This window comes from Micromys minutus (genome assembly GCF_963924665.1).
Source record: "Micromys minutus genome assembly, chromosome: 1".
Classification (NCBI taxonomy): Eukaryota; Metazoa; Chordata; class Mammalia; order Rodentia; family Muridae; genus Micromys; species Micromys minutus.
The window spans coordinates 253,101,369-253,115,561 of record NC_137969.1 but is presented as its reverse complement, the minus strand read 5'-3'; the positions used below and the strand labels follow the sequence as shown (position 1 = coordinate 253,115,561).

Here is a 14,193-nt window from a genome sequence, read left to right as displayed (position 1 = left end):
AAACGTAGTAAATATTAGTTCTTGGAAAGTCAGTTATATTTAAATTTAATTGGCTTTGTATAAACCTTTTAGGCAAATGGCTTTCAATAAAGGGAACTAGAAAAGCACTGGAACTCAACAAAGGGGAAGGGAATTTTACTTCCACAGGGAACATTTGACAATGATGGAGACATCTTTAGAGGTTCAAGTGAGGAGGTGCTACTAATACCAAGCTGTTCCTACAACACACAGGACTGGGCCAGATGGATCAGCCAGTCAAGGCGTTTGCTGGCAAGCCTGACGAACCTGAGATGGACCCCAAGACTGAATGATGAAAGGAAAGAAGGAGCTTCAGCAGGTTGTACTGACTTCCACTTAGACACCATAGCACACACAAGCTACCTACCTAAGAAGTAAGTATAATAAAACTATTTAAATAAATCACAGAACTGCAGGCCAAAGCTTGGTATAGTAGCACGTCTATAATCCTAGCACTGGTGAGATTAGAGATTAAGTAGGGAAGAGGCCAGCCACAGTGAGTCACAAGCAAAAACAAAACAAACTAGACAAAAGCCAACAGACACTAACAACAAAAAACTGTTCAAAATATCAATCATTCCAAGGTTAAAATGATCTGCTACAGTAAAATGAAACTCCCTAAAACCACATCCTACTTTTCAGCTGTAGGCCATCATCTCTGTCTTGTACAGAGAAATTTATGGAGTCATCCACTGTTCCTTCCTCTCAATCTCCACTCACTTTTAAGTCAATCTGGGCTTCATCTTCAGTCTCTCAAACTCATTACTACTCCATCTCTACCATAATGTTCTCATCCTGGTAACAACCTGTAACTCAGTCCTCTCTTATACAGCCTCTTCAGCTCCTCACATGCCAAAGCCAGAGAGCAAGCTCCTTTTATTTGCACGGTTCACCTTCTACGATTCGTTTAATGTGCCATTAATACTGAAAAAGAGCTCTAGATCCCCAACACATCATGACTGATAGCAATTTTTACTCCCCGCCCCCAGGTTTTTTGGTTTTTTTTTGATAGGGTCTCTATCCACTGTGAAAACTTGGCCAGTCTGGAAGGCCTATGTAGACTGGTCCCAAACTGAGACCCATCTGCCTCTGCCTCCCCAGTGCTGGGATTAAAAGTGCCACAGCACCTGGCAATAGCAATGTGTCATCTTTATTCTTTCCACTAGGCTGTCCTTTCTGCCACACTTGCACTTCTCTCCTCAAGGTTTCACTTGTGAACTCTACTTGATGAGCTCCAAGAAAGCAGGGTCATCTCAAGAGTCTATATTATCAACACACAGAACTTTGCATACATCAGGGGTCAAACTGCTAAATAAGCAAATGGCCAAGCTGACTTGTCTGGCTGAATATTGTTTGCATGGCTTAACAATTAGATACTCCAAAGAGAAAATGTGCTTGCCTAGTACATGAAAGGCCGTGGGTTCAATTCAGCATGGCAAAATAAAGTAAATTAATAAGTAATAGTGGTGACAGTAACAAAATCAATGGTTTTAAATTAGCCAGTTTTCGCACTGAAATACTTTATCCAGAAAACTACAAAAGTCATCTTCAGGTAGAACTGACAGTCTAGAATGGACTGTGAAAAGACTTCATAGGCATCTTCTTTCATCATCAACCATGAGGGGTAGACGATGCTGCACTTCATTTTATAACTAAGACTATACAGATTGAAGACCTGCTTAAGCCTCTCACACAATTTTGTATCGACTCAGCACTTCCTTCCTCAGTCACAGCCTCAGACATCCATCTTCCTCTCCATCATGCCACACTATAGAGATGGCTCAGCGGTTAGGAGCACTGGCTGCTCTTCCAGAGGTCCTGAGTTCAATTCCCAGCAACCACATGATGACTCATGACCATCTGTAATGAGATCTGATGCCCTCTCTTCTGGTGTGTCTGAAGACAGTGACAGTGTAAGAATATACAGGAAATAAATAAATCTAAGAAAGAAAGAAAGAAATCAGTCTGGCCTGGCAGTGCTGGCACACATCTTTCCTCTCAGCACTCGGAGACAGATCTCCGAGTTTGAGGCCAGCCTGGTCTACAGAGTTCAGGGTAGCCAGGGCTATACAGAGAACCCTGTCTCAAAACTACCATGACCCAGTCCACCCCAAAAGAGAAATCAAGCTGAGCATAGTGGTGCGGTCGTATCTTTGATCTCAGCATTTAGGAGGCAGAAACAGGTGGATCTCTGTGAAGTGCATTCCAAGATAGCTAGAGCCACACAATAAGACCCTGATTTAAAAGAGGAAAAGAGGAAAGGAGAAAAAGAAGAAGAAGAAAAACTAACTAAAACAAACACAAAAGAAATCACTCTGAAGAAAATGTGGGGTCTGGCCCAGTAGTAGAATACTTACTTTCCATTTCAAGGCCAGGGTTAATCACCAACACCACACACAGAAAGTTGTGTGAGGTTTTCAAAAAGGAGAAAGATTTTAATAGAGTGAAATATAGAAGGTACAGTAGCAGAGGTGGGGTGATAACTGACTTTTATGTATTTTGTCAGACTTACCCTATTTATTTATATCATTATTTCAGTAATTCAACAAATATTTGTTTATTGGCCATCTATAATAGATAACTGATTTCTTTCTAGATATTTAGAATAATATTAGTAAGCAAAGCAATCGTGCAGTCAAGGAGTTTTAGTAAGTAAGCTGAAAAAGCATAATGAATACAGACTCTTGACCAAGATTAAAAAGTGTCAGTATAACTGTACTGCAGTTCTCAACCCTTGGGCCTTGACCCCTTCACAGGGTCACCTAAGGCCATCTGAAAACAGATATTCACATCACAATTCACAACAGTAACAAGATTAGCTATGAAGTAGTACTGAAATGAAGTCATGGCTAGGGTCACACAGCATGAGGAACTGTAGCATTGGGAAAGGTAAATACCACTGGTGTATGGGTTTCTGGTTCTAGGCAGACTAGTTACAACCCTTGAGTGTCTCTGGAGTGTCCCAAAAACAGCATGGAAATGTCTGGGACTACCAGTATAGGCAGCAGGAGAGACAGATACACTCAAACAAAAAGAGAAGACCATAGAAGGATAGTTATGTCCATATCACCAATTCAGTTTGACAGATGAGGTAACAGAGGCACAAAAAGTAATTTACTCAAAGTCATTCAAAGCTAAATAATTTACCCAAGGCCACACAGTAAAATATAAGGAAGATGATCAAAGAACCATTCATATAAGTGCCTTTAAAATATGACCTATAAGCTGGGAGTAGTGGCCATGCTCTTGATCCCAATGTTCAGGGGAAGAGGCAGGCAGATCTATGAGTTTGAGGCCAGTCATAGGACAGCCAGGGCTACACAAAGAAGCCCTGTGTCAAGAAAACCAAATTAATAAGAAAGGGAAAAGAAACTAGAATACATTACCATAATGTGTAAAAGATACTTTATCATTGAATATCTTCTTTCTTCTGATGATTGACGAGAAGAATAAACTCCTAAGTCTACTCTCCCAGTAAAGCTAGAATAACACAACAGACCTAGGATAGGTAAGGGCTGGATAAAGGGAAGAGTAGGGGACAAAGTGTGAAAAGAACACCACACAGCCTCAAAGGCCTCCCACAGCAAAGGAAGCTTGCCCAGTTTAAATGACTCTGCTGGTTAAGTCTTAAAGCAGTAGGCAAAATGAGGAATGGTTCTAGATCTGCCCCTTTACAGGGTTCTCATTCTAGAATGTACTCCTGTAGACAGTACAGTCATAAAGAAGTACTAACTGCATATAAAATGGTTTATACAGAATCCTGGGATCAAAATCTTTGGGCTAACTTACATAAATTTTGTAATAAATGCTACAAAATACAAATTTTCATGTAAAATTTAACACCAACCCTGTATTAGGTTTTACCAAGAAGCAATTACCAAACTATTAACACGAGATACAAACAAAACACCTCCTGATCTGAACCACAGTTAAGTAGTTAGTGACTAGAGGGTAGAATCTGTAAGTTCAAGGCCAGCCTAGTCAGTCTGCAAAGGGAGCACCAAGATAGCCAAGGGTACTCAGAGAAATGCTGTTCAAAAAAACAAAAAACAAAAACAAAAGAATCCTAGGTTGTTTGGGTGTGGTGGTGCATGCCTTTAATCTCAGTACTTGAGAGGCAGAAGTAGGCAAATTTCTTGAGTTTGAGACTAGCCTGATAGTCTACAAAGCTAGTACCAGGACAACTAGAGGTACACAGAAAAACCCTGTCTAAAAACAAAACAAAATGAAAGAATCCTAGACTAAATAGCTGGACTCTTACTTAGCTTGTTACTATAATACCTGAGATAATAAACTCAAGAAGAGGTTTATTTAGCTCTATTCAAGAAGGCGATTCCATTGTGCCACATCAATGATCAAACCACACTTAAAATTTTTTTTCACTTTTCCTTTTTCACCAGGAAAAGCCCTCCCAAGCAAATGTCTGCTCTCCCTACTCCTAAAGGAGGGTACATATGGGTCAGTAGAACAGACATAAGCACTCTTGTCTGCGTATCAGCTCTAGAAGGGAACACAGACAGGACAGAATGTCTCACATTAGAGCCCAGGCTGGCCTCAAACTATGTAGTCTGGGTTGTTCATGAATACTAGACAAACACTTGTCTCAGTCCCTCATATGCTTCAAGTGTATTCATTTTTTTAAGATTCATTTTATGTGTATGAATGTTCTACCTGCATATATTATCTGTGCACTTTATGTGTGTGTGGTACCCTTGGAGACTAGAAGAGGGATTCGGATCCCCCAATTGGAGTTACAGGTACAAGACATTTATGTAGGTGCTAGAAACTAAAACCAAGTCCTCTGCAAGAGCAACTAGTGTACTTATCTACCCAGTCAACTCCTTCAAGTGTATGGCTGAACTTCTGTCAAATGTACATGAAGGCATTCCAAGTAGATTTATTCTTCTCCATTCCAATTTTATTTAAAATTACAAAATAGATGTGGTATCAGGAGGACCTGCCCTCCCTGGCTCTTACGAACTCTAGGCTAGACAAACTCTAGAGGTTTAGAATGATAAAATTTAGAAACTTTTAGAAAATATTTATTTATTTTTACATATGAGCATCTTGCCTGAATGTAGTATGCATGCATGTATGTATGTATGTATGTATGTATGTATGTATGTATGTATGTATGTGTACCACTTGTATGCCTAGTGCCTGAGGAAGTCAGAAAAGAGCATCAGACCTTCTGCCTTTCAAGTGCTGGATTACCTTCCACAGCCTGCTTACCAACACAACAATCCCTTCTGAAATAAAGTAACAGGTACAATCAACTCATAGCAAACTTGGTTTTTGTCTTTAAGGTAGTGATTCTCAACCTTCCTAATACTGTGACCCTTTAATATAGTTTCTCATGTTGTGGTGACCCCACCACTATAAAATTATAGTTATTGCTACTTCGTAAGTAGTTTTGCCTGTTATGAACTATAATGTAAATATTTTTGGAGACAGAGATTTGACAAAGGGGTTGTGACTCACAAGTTAAGAACTGCCGATTTGGGCTGTGATGGCTCAGTGGTTAAGAGCACCTACTGTTGCTCTTCCAGAGGTCCTGAGTTCAATACCCAGCAACCACATGGTGGCTCACAACCATCTGTAATGGGATCTGATTCCTCTTCTGGTGTGTGTGAAGACAGCTACAGTGTACCACATACATTAAATAAACAAACAAACAAACAAATGGAGCTGCTGATTTAAAGGCACTGGTTGCACTTACAGAGGACACAGGCTTGAATACCAGCACCACCATGGCAGCACACAATCTCTAACTGCTCCAAGGGATCCAACATCCTGCTTTTGGGGGCACCAGTGACACATGTAGTACAGACATGCAGGCAAAATAATCATATACATAAGATAATAAAACAAGCAGCTTATAACAGAGAAAAAAATTAGCCTTGGGCAAGTAAAAATATTGAGCAAGTATTGCATGCCGCCAACCATCACCAAGGCCCACACTGTAGAAGGTAAAAGGTTGCCTCTGTGACTAAGCACATACAAAATAAAAATTCTAAAGTAAATGAATGTCATTTTAAAATGTTAACTTTAGGTAAGATGTCACTGGGATGCCAAGGCTGAGCCATCATACAACCCAGCCTCCCCAGTTGATGAGGCATGTGTTATCCTTCCCAGCCCATACTGCACACTATAAAAGCTAAAATTTTATTTAATGTGTATGGGTGTTTTACCTGCATATATGAGTGTGAACCACACATACACCATTGGACCCCCTGGAACAGGAGTTACAGCTGGTTTAAAGACACCATTTAGGAGCTGGGAACTGAACCTGGCTCCCTGGAAGAGCAGCCAGTGCTTTTTATCCACTGAGATCTGTCCAGCCTCACTTACTACATATTTAAGTAGTAAAACTTAATACTTCTTTTAAAGTCATTTAATGAAAACTCAGAACATTGGGGTCAGCTGATTTAAGTAGGCAGTTCCAGGATCCAAGACTATATGGTGGACCCTCTCTCAAAAACAACTTCTAGAATCTGAAAACACCATTGTATCTAGTAAAAACCTCTTCTAGGAACCTGGTCAGTCTTTAGGAAAAGGTCAGCTCATCTCAAGTGTGTCCCTGGGCGTGCCAAGTCACTGTCTCGGGACCTGCTAGGAGTGCAGCTTACTCTAGGGTGAGACGCGGAGGTGAGCGCTGCAGCAACAGTGACCCTCTAGGTACTTCTGCTCAGGTTAGACAGCACAGGCTCTTAAAATAAAGATAAGAAAGACTTATTTACTTTATGTATATGAGTACACTGCTGCTGTCTTCACACACACCAGAAGAGGAATCAGATCCCATTACAGATGGTTGTGAGCCACCATGTGGTTGCTGGGTATTGAACTCAGGGCCTCTGGAAGAGCAGTCCGTGCTCTTAATCTCTGAGTCATCTCTCCAGCCCAACAGCAAACACCTTTAATTCCAGCACTTGGGAGGCAGAGGCAGGCAGACCTCTGAATTTCAGGCCACCCTGATCTACAGAGTGAGTTCCAAGACATCTGGGGCTACACAATGAAATCCTGTCTTCAAAACAAAAGCATTATGTACAGACAGGAATATTTAAGTCAAACCTACATTTAAAAAGAAAAGAAAGGCATGAGGCAAGCAAAGCATTCTCCTACATGGAAGAAGTCAGATACAACTAGGATGGTCACCCACATCACAAGTTACAACCATTAGGCTGAAGCTTGAGTTTGAGGATGAGTTTGAAGCTAACAACCTCAACTACATCATGAGACTATTTTATAATCTTTTAAAATTATATATTTTATGACTTCACTTACAAAAAAAAAAAAGGTAATAATAAAGAGACAGAAATGAGCTTGCAAAGGACCTGGGAGAAACCACAAGAGACCTTTCTGGGAAATGGAAATGTTCTCTATCTTGACTGTGATGGTGACCACAAGACTGCGTATCTGTCAAATTCATCAGACTGTCCACTGAAAACATGTTGATCTTGCATATCCACCACAACCCTGATTAACCAAAGAACTTCTCAACAGGCAGAGATCTCATTCACTGCTGTACTTTATTGCAACTGGCAAAAGTCTAACTTAAGTTGTGCAGAAATAACAGGTAAGGCCAGGCTATGCTTAAAGTGAACATGAGATGTGCCAGTGACACGCGGCCCACACACTGTAGCAGAAACCCAGCTATTTCCATGTCATGCATGTGCAAGGACTACAATGCAGAACATGGCAAGGTGAATTAGTGCAACCAGTTTGATGTGGCATAAGCTCTTGATTTTAGCAATGTTGAAACCTCAGATACATTAAAAATATGTCACCCTTCACATCCTAAGCTTTTCTTCCTCACTGGTGCTAGGGATTGAACTGGGACATCACATACAGAAGACAATCACAGTATCACTGAGCAACATCTCCAGCCCTTAGGTTGTTTTAAAAAACAAGGCAGCAATTCTAGCACACACAAAATCACAAAACAACAAACTGACAAAGAACATGTGAAGAATGAGCCACTTCAGTCTAAAATAATCACAAATAACCACCTAAAACCATGCATTCTGGACTAAAAATAGACTTCTCCTTGAGTCCTCCCGCCCCCCATGAAACATATTATTAAAGTCAGGCATGGTGGAGCATGCCTTTAATGACCAGCACTTCAGGCAGAGGCAGGCAGGTCACTCACTGGTCTACACAGTGAATTCCAGGATATCCAGAGCTACATAGTGACATAAAAGATTAGATAGATAAATAGACAGATAACAGATAGTATACAAAGTGAAAGACTAAAATGCTGTTTTTCATTATCATACATCTTCTATTTCTTATTTCAATTTAGAAAGCACATGTTCTGACTCTACTTAAAGTTTTGATTTTGAGTTAAAAATGATCAAAGCCAATCAATCAGTCAAGATAAGTTTCTTCAAAAGAACATAAGAAAGGTCTCAGGATTCCAAGGTTGTGGATGTGTCTGTATCTTCTGCTGTGGGGAAATTGAGACAGCCCAAGCAACACAGCAAGAACTATGGAACAAAGAAAGGAGGAAGAGAAAAAAGAAGGAAGGGGAAAGGGTGAGGAAGAAAGAGGAGGGAAAATGTCTAAGCTCTCCTAGTTAGGTAATTTTCTGATCTATCTCAGGAGGAAGAACATATACAACTGTATATTAATACACCAGAGATGATTTAGACCAAGGTCTAAGTAAATAAATAAATTACCTAATAGCTATCAAGCACAAGTGACATTTTGAAGATTAAAATGAAAGCATTTGATACCACTAGGTCACCATGTCAAAGGATGGCTTTCAAAGCATGAAAGCTTTTCCAAAGAGACAGCATTTTCTTGCCAGCAGTTACCTCATAGTTCTGTATAATGAAAGGCCAGTGAAGTTTCTTTACAAGTTATTTACTAAATGCTTTACAGAGGACAAAGCTAGACTGGAACACTTTGGAATCCGATTCGGAAGAAGGGTTCAAAAAACACTTGGGCAGGTCAACCATTTCCTCAGCAGAACTTCTATTACACGTTTGTCATTCCCTAGCAATGCTGCTCCAGACTGTTGTTTGGTTTGGTTTGGTTCTGCAGGTCCTTTCGAACAAAATCCTTTTATAATAGATTTGCTGGGTGTGCACACTGGAATGGGCCTGAGAGCTACTCCAAGCCAACCTTTGCGGCGGAAGGAAAAGGCAACCCAGTGGGTGTCCCTCGGCTGGGTAGTAGAACAGAGCAGAGCTTCACATCTGCCTCTCAAAACACTTAGCCCACTGCTTCCGAACATATTTAGCTTTGCAAGGACGAGAAGCTATTTCTTGATAAAGGCATCGGCTCTCGAGCAGAAACTACTCTTGTAGTAGGTACTACGGGGGTCCACAAGGATCTCTCCATGGGGCACTTAGTTTTAGCGGTTGTCATTAAACTTAGTCCTCTTTTAAAGGACGGTTCACTCGACAAGATTGGATCCTATTAATCTGCACTAAGGACAGGCAGGACCTTAACCTGCCTGATGTAAGAGGAGTTGTGTTCAAACACGCACTGGCCGCAGCAGCGCACGAACGGGTAATGCTCAGCAGACCGTAAGGACAGCGCGCAGGCCGCACGCGCCGGCAGGACCGGCTGCGTCTTGACCCCTGCCAGGAGCATCTAGGCTGCGTCCCCCTGCTACCACCCTGAGGGTCTGCCACCCTGCAGCGCAGTCCACTCACGTTTTCAGTGTCTCGTTCATTCACCGTTGGCAAAGGGGTCCTAGTGGACATCTTATTGCGCTTTGATTCTGCACAACGCCAAGGCGAAAACAAAACCGCCCAACTCTGGGCGGCCGGCGAGCAGCGGCCGCGAGCCTCCGGGCCCTGCCCTCCCCGGCCGGAGTCTAGATCTCCGGCCTGGCCCGGGCTGTGCGCCCGCGGGCCCCGGGGCTCATTCTCCCCCAGCGCCGGCGGCCGCAGTGGAAGCGGGCCGGCTTGCCGCCGCAAGCCTCAGCGCGCCTCGCGGGCCTCGCGGGCCCCTCGCCTTCTCGCCGCAGCGCCGCGGAACTCAGCCCCGGGGGCTCGACACAGCGCGGCCGGCAGCCCCTAAAGAGGCAGCGGCACAGGAGGATGGAGCGAAGATGAAGCGCAAGACAGGCCGCCGCGGCTTGCAGGCGCCGACCATGGAGGGGGCCGCGGAGAAGGTGCCCACGCCCGGCTGCTTCCCCTTCTGCCGCTCGCTTTCCGCCCGGCCTCGCCCTGCCGGCTGCTACCGCCGCTCCCCGGCACCTCAGGAGCCTTACAGACTCAAGATGGCCGCGCCTCGGCTTCCTCCGCTGCCTCCGGCTGCCGGAAGTGACGTTCTGCCGCCTGGAGTTCCGCCAATCAGCGCTGTCGAAGCTAGCTGCCGGCTGCTGTTGCTAGGGGCGACTCGTCCTGTTGGGTCTGAGGGGGTGGTGCCGTTGGAAAGGACTGGCTTGGTCACCTCCAGTTCTAGCGGGCGGAGAGTTCTAATGGTCCAGATCGCCTGGGCATCACTGACCCCTCCGGACCACTGCTGTAGTGGGCGTCCTGTGTCCGGCTGCTGTGCTGGCATGTACAGAATACGGATCTAGGCTGGCTGGATTGTGCTACACATGGAGATCCTACTGTTTGCAAAAGTTGACTTTTCTTACCCGCCGCCACGCTGCAAAGGATGGAGCTACTATAGAGAAACAGCAGTTACATGTCTAGCAGAGGCAGAAGGAGCCAGGCTCCTGCTTCATAACCGAGGCATTTAGCATCCAGCCAAAGAACTTTTTGCCTCTAAGAAGCCACTGGTTATCCGACCCGGCCCGACTGAACACCCATTCGGATGAAAGAGTGAAGCATGAAATAACAAAGGTAGCACAAAAGGATGTGAAGAAGGATTCGATGAGATCATGCAGACGCCCCCACGGATCAATTCCTAGATGCCGGTAGGGGCTTAAATAGTCAATATTTCTCTGTCTCTTCCTCTCCCTTTTGCTCTCTCACTCCCCCTACTCCTCACTTTGCCCCTCTCTCCCTTTCCTTCTCTTGCTTCAATCTTCTGAAGGGCGATATTGCTGTAGGCTTGGGCCAGGCTGAGTGACCTGCAGCTGGAACTCTGAATATACTGCCTCTTCTAAAAGGTCTGCTCAACTTGTCGCCTCTTTTCTGAGGACGGAATCCATGGGTAAGAGGAAGGAGGGCGGTGTGAGCTGGGGTAAGGCAAATTGCTACTAATAGTCCACCTTGTACTGGTTATTCATTAAGCCTCAGTGTGCCCTTATAAGAAGGACAGACACAGCATATGATCTAAAGTCTGGATAAATTACTTTTACCCAAATCATCCGTGTTGTTGGTTATAGAAGGATCTGAACCCCATTCCTACAGCTTTAGAAGTGGTTAAACTTGGGAGTGACTAAACTTTGCTTTCTTTCCTTCTTTTGTTTTGTTTGCTTGGTTGCTTTGGTGCTGGTCCCCCAACACCCCAATATCTTGGTGTGTCCTGCTTTGTAAAACAGCAGATCTTCAAACACCAGCATCACTTCCAGAGAGGCCAGAGGGTCCCAATACAAAACAATCCAGGGCCAAGATACATTCAGAACTCCTATTTTACCCTCTTAGGGCTGTGCTCAGGGGAACCAAATGGGCCTATTTAAAATGTTTTTGTCTTTTCCCCGTTTTTGGTTAAGCAGAGAGCTACATTGGAAATCCTCTGAATCCAATGTTTGCTCCACACAACTCAACTGAAATGTAAGTTGTGGTAAATGAGCATGTGCTCCAGAGCTTGGCGACCAACTGTGGGCACCCTGTCCCACTTGTAGAGGAAAACTTACGGAAGGCATGCTTACTCTGAAGATGGATGGAAGCTGAAGAGACAGAATGATCCCTGTGGCCTATTGGACACCCGGTTTAGCCTATTACAGAAGCATGGGGGTGAGAAACAACAGGGTGAATTCAAGTAAATTCATCAAGAGCATGTGAGGGTAAGAAGTCAGAATGAAGAGGCAGGAGCCAGGTAGATTTAGACATGTCACAGAACCACTTCTCCCCTCCACCCTGATGAATTCTGGTGCTTCAACACTGGCTCCTGATGAATTGGAGAAACCTCCCAAAAAGGCAGGAGTTTTTGAAAAACCCTGTGGACACTTGAGAGCATCCCGCATCAGCCAGAGAAGTAACTGGTCATGAGGCTTCCCCCGTAGGAGGGCTTCCTCATTCAAGCTACACATTAAACTCTTGAGTCAGTAAATGCCAAAGGTCAGGGGTAAAGATGACAGCACTTGACCTCAAGGTGCTTCCTAGTTTTCATAAAATTTGGAATCGAAGCTAGTGAAATGTAAACTCACCATAAAGAGCTGGGAGCAGTAGGCATGTTTGTGGCACTTGAGGAGAGAAAGGAGGACCGAAGGGCATGAGCAAGAGAGGAGTTCGCTGTTTTGTCCAGAGGAACTTATGTGCATCTGTGATGTATCCATGAGGAATGGAGCAATTAAACTTTAAAACTATTGTTTTCATAACTCTGTTTCAGCCTGATTCTTGTCCCATCTATTTATCTATCTATTTACTTATTTAGGCTGTCTTGCTGCATAGCTCAGGCTAGCCTCAGATCCCTACCCTGCCTCAGCCTTCCAGATGCCAAAAGTGCAAATGCACACCCTCACACCCAGTTTGTTTCCCGTCTTCCTTTAAATAGTTTCCACCTCAAGCACCATAACAAGCTCACCACAATCCAGGAATGCGCCCAGGGCTGGGGAGACGGCTCAGCGGTTGAAGGTCTTGGTGCTCAAGCAGAAAGATTAGATCTCCCGAAAATCCACGTAAATTCCATGTGGGCGGAGCAGCTGTGTTCCAGCAGTTGAAAGACAGGATCCCTCGTTGGTCTAGAACTCCCTCTCAGTCAGCTGGCTCAGCAGGCCCCAGAGGTCTGTCTTTTCCTCTTCAGCCTTAGGATTACAAGTACATACCACCACACCTGTCTTATTTATCTGAGTTCTGAGGATGAGGCTCAGGTCTCTGCTGTTGCATGGCTAGTAGTACTTCACATTCTGAGCATCTCTCCAGCACTTGAAAGGCAGAGGCAGGAAGATCTATGAGTTCCAGGCCAAACTAGTGTAGAGAGTTCCAGACCAGCCAAGACGACATAGGCGCTGTCTCAAAAAAAGCGGCTAGGTGCTGGAGGCATGGCTCAGCAGTAACAAGTACTTGCTGCTCTTGTCGAGGACCTGTGTCCAGTTCCCTGCACCCACGTGACAGCTCACAACTTACTGGAACTCCAGTTCCAGAGGATCCAATGCCCTCTTCTGGCCCTTAGGTAGAAAGAAGGTGTGCTCCCATATACACACATAGTCAAAGCACACTTAAAATAGTTTTTACATTTTATTAAGTTTTATTTGTTTGGTTTGGTTTCAAAACAGGGTTTCTCTGTGTAGCAGTGGCTATCCTGGAACTCACTCTGTAGACCTTGAACTCAGAGATCCACCTGCCTCTGTCTCCAGAGGGCTGGGAATAAAAGCATGCACCACCAACTCCTGGGCAAAAATAATTTTTTTTAATGACATGTTAGAAGAATTTAACAACAGCCAGTAACATTAGCAACATCATCAAGTTATGCGTGCTCCACATTACCACAGTTCTATGCAAAATACTTACCTGGACATAGGCTGGCAAGGTAGCGCATCTGATGAGGGTGCTTGCCACCAAGCCTGTCAACCTGTGTTCAATCCCTAGGAACCCAATGGAGGAAAACAATAACTCCTGCAGGTTGTCCTTGGATTTCTATACCTGCCTTGGTGCTTATAGGTGAATAAACACACAGAAATGAATAAGTTTAGAATTCTCAGTCATTGTTTTCAGATAGTGACTTACTACATAGCCCTGGCTAGCCTGGAACTTGCTATGTAGACCAGCTGGCCTCATCTTCAGAGATCAGCCTGCCTTTGCCTGTAGTGAGAATTTTGGTTAGGATATGTGATTATTTTTTGCTTTAATCCCAGGTGTGGGACAGGAGACTACCTCATGGCAGGTGATTATGATTTTCCTCATGCACTAGCAAGGGTGAGATCCTTGCCAGCTACAGATAGTTGAATTCTGGGAATTCTGGAGAGGAGATAAATGGAAGAGCCCCAAGAGGGCCTAGCAGGCTGCCACTCCCTTTGCCACTCCTGGTTGCTGATGCTGTGGTTGGTCAAGTGTTCATGAGCAAAGAGACAAGAAGTTGGAGATATCCTGATGACAAAGACTGGAT

General features: G+C 44.1%; 1 protein-coding gene across 2 annotated transcripts in view; it reads right to left on the bottom strand.

The window, feature by feature from the left end:
• MARK3 (microtubule affinity regulating kinase 3) overlaps positions 1–10,223 on the bottom strand; it is an 83,155-nt gene extending 72,932 nt beyond the window's left edge. The window contains exon 1 of one of the 2 annotated variants that reach the window (XM_080920402.1): positions 9,681–10,223. In XM_080920402.1, coding sequence (XP_080776528.1) covers positions 9,681–9,731 — 51 coding nt within the window. In that variant the 5' untranslated portion in view covers positions 9,732–10,223. The remainder of the gene's footprint in view (positions 1–9,680) is intronic. The other variant, XM_080920401.1, reaches the window with a different exon arrangement.
• Positions 10,224–14,193: the final 3,970 nt, after the last annotated feature.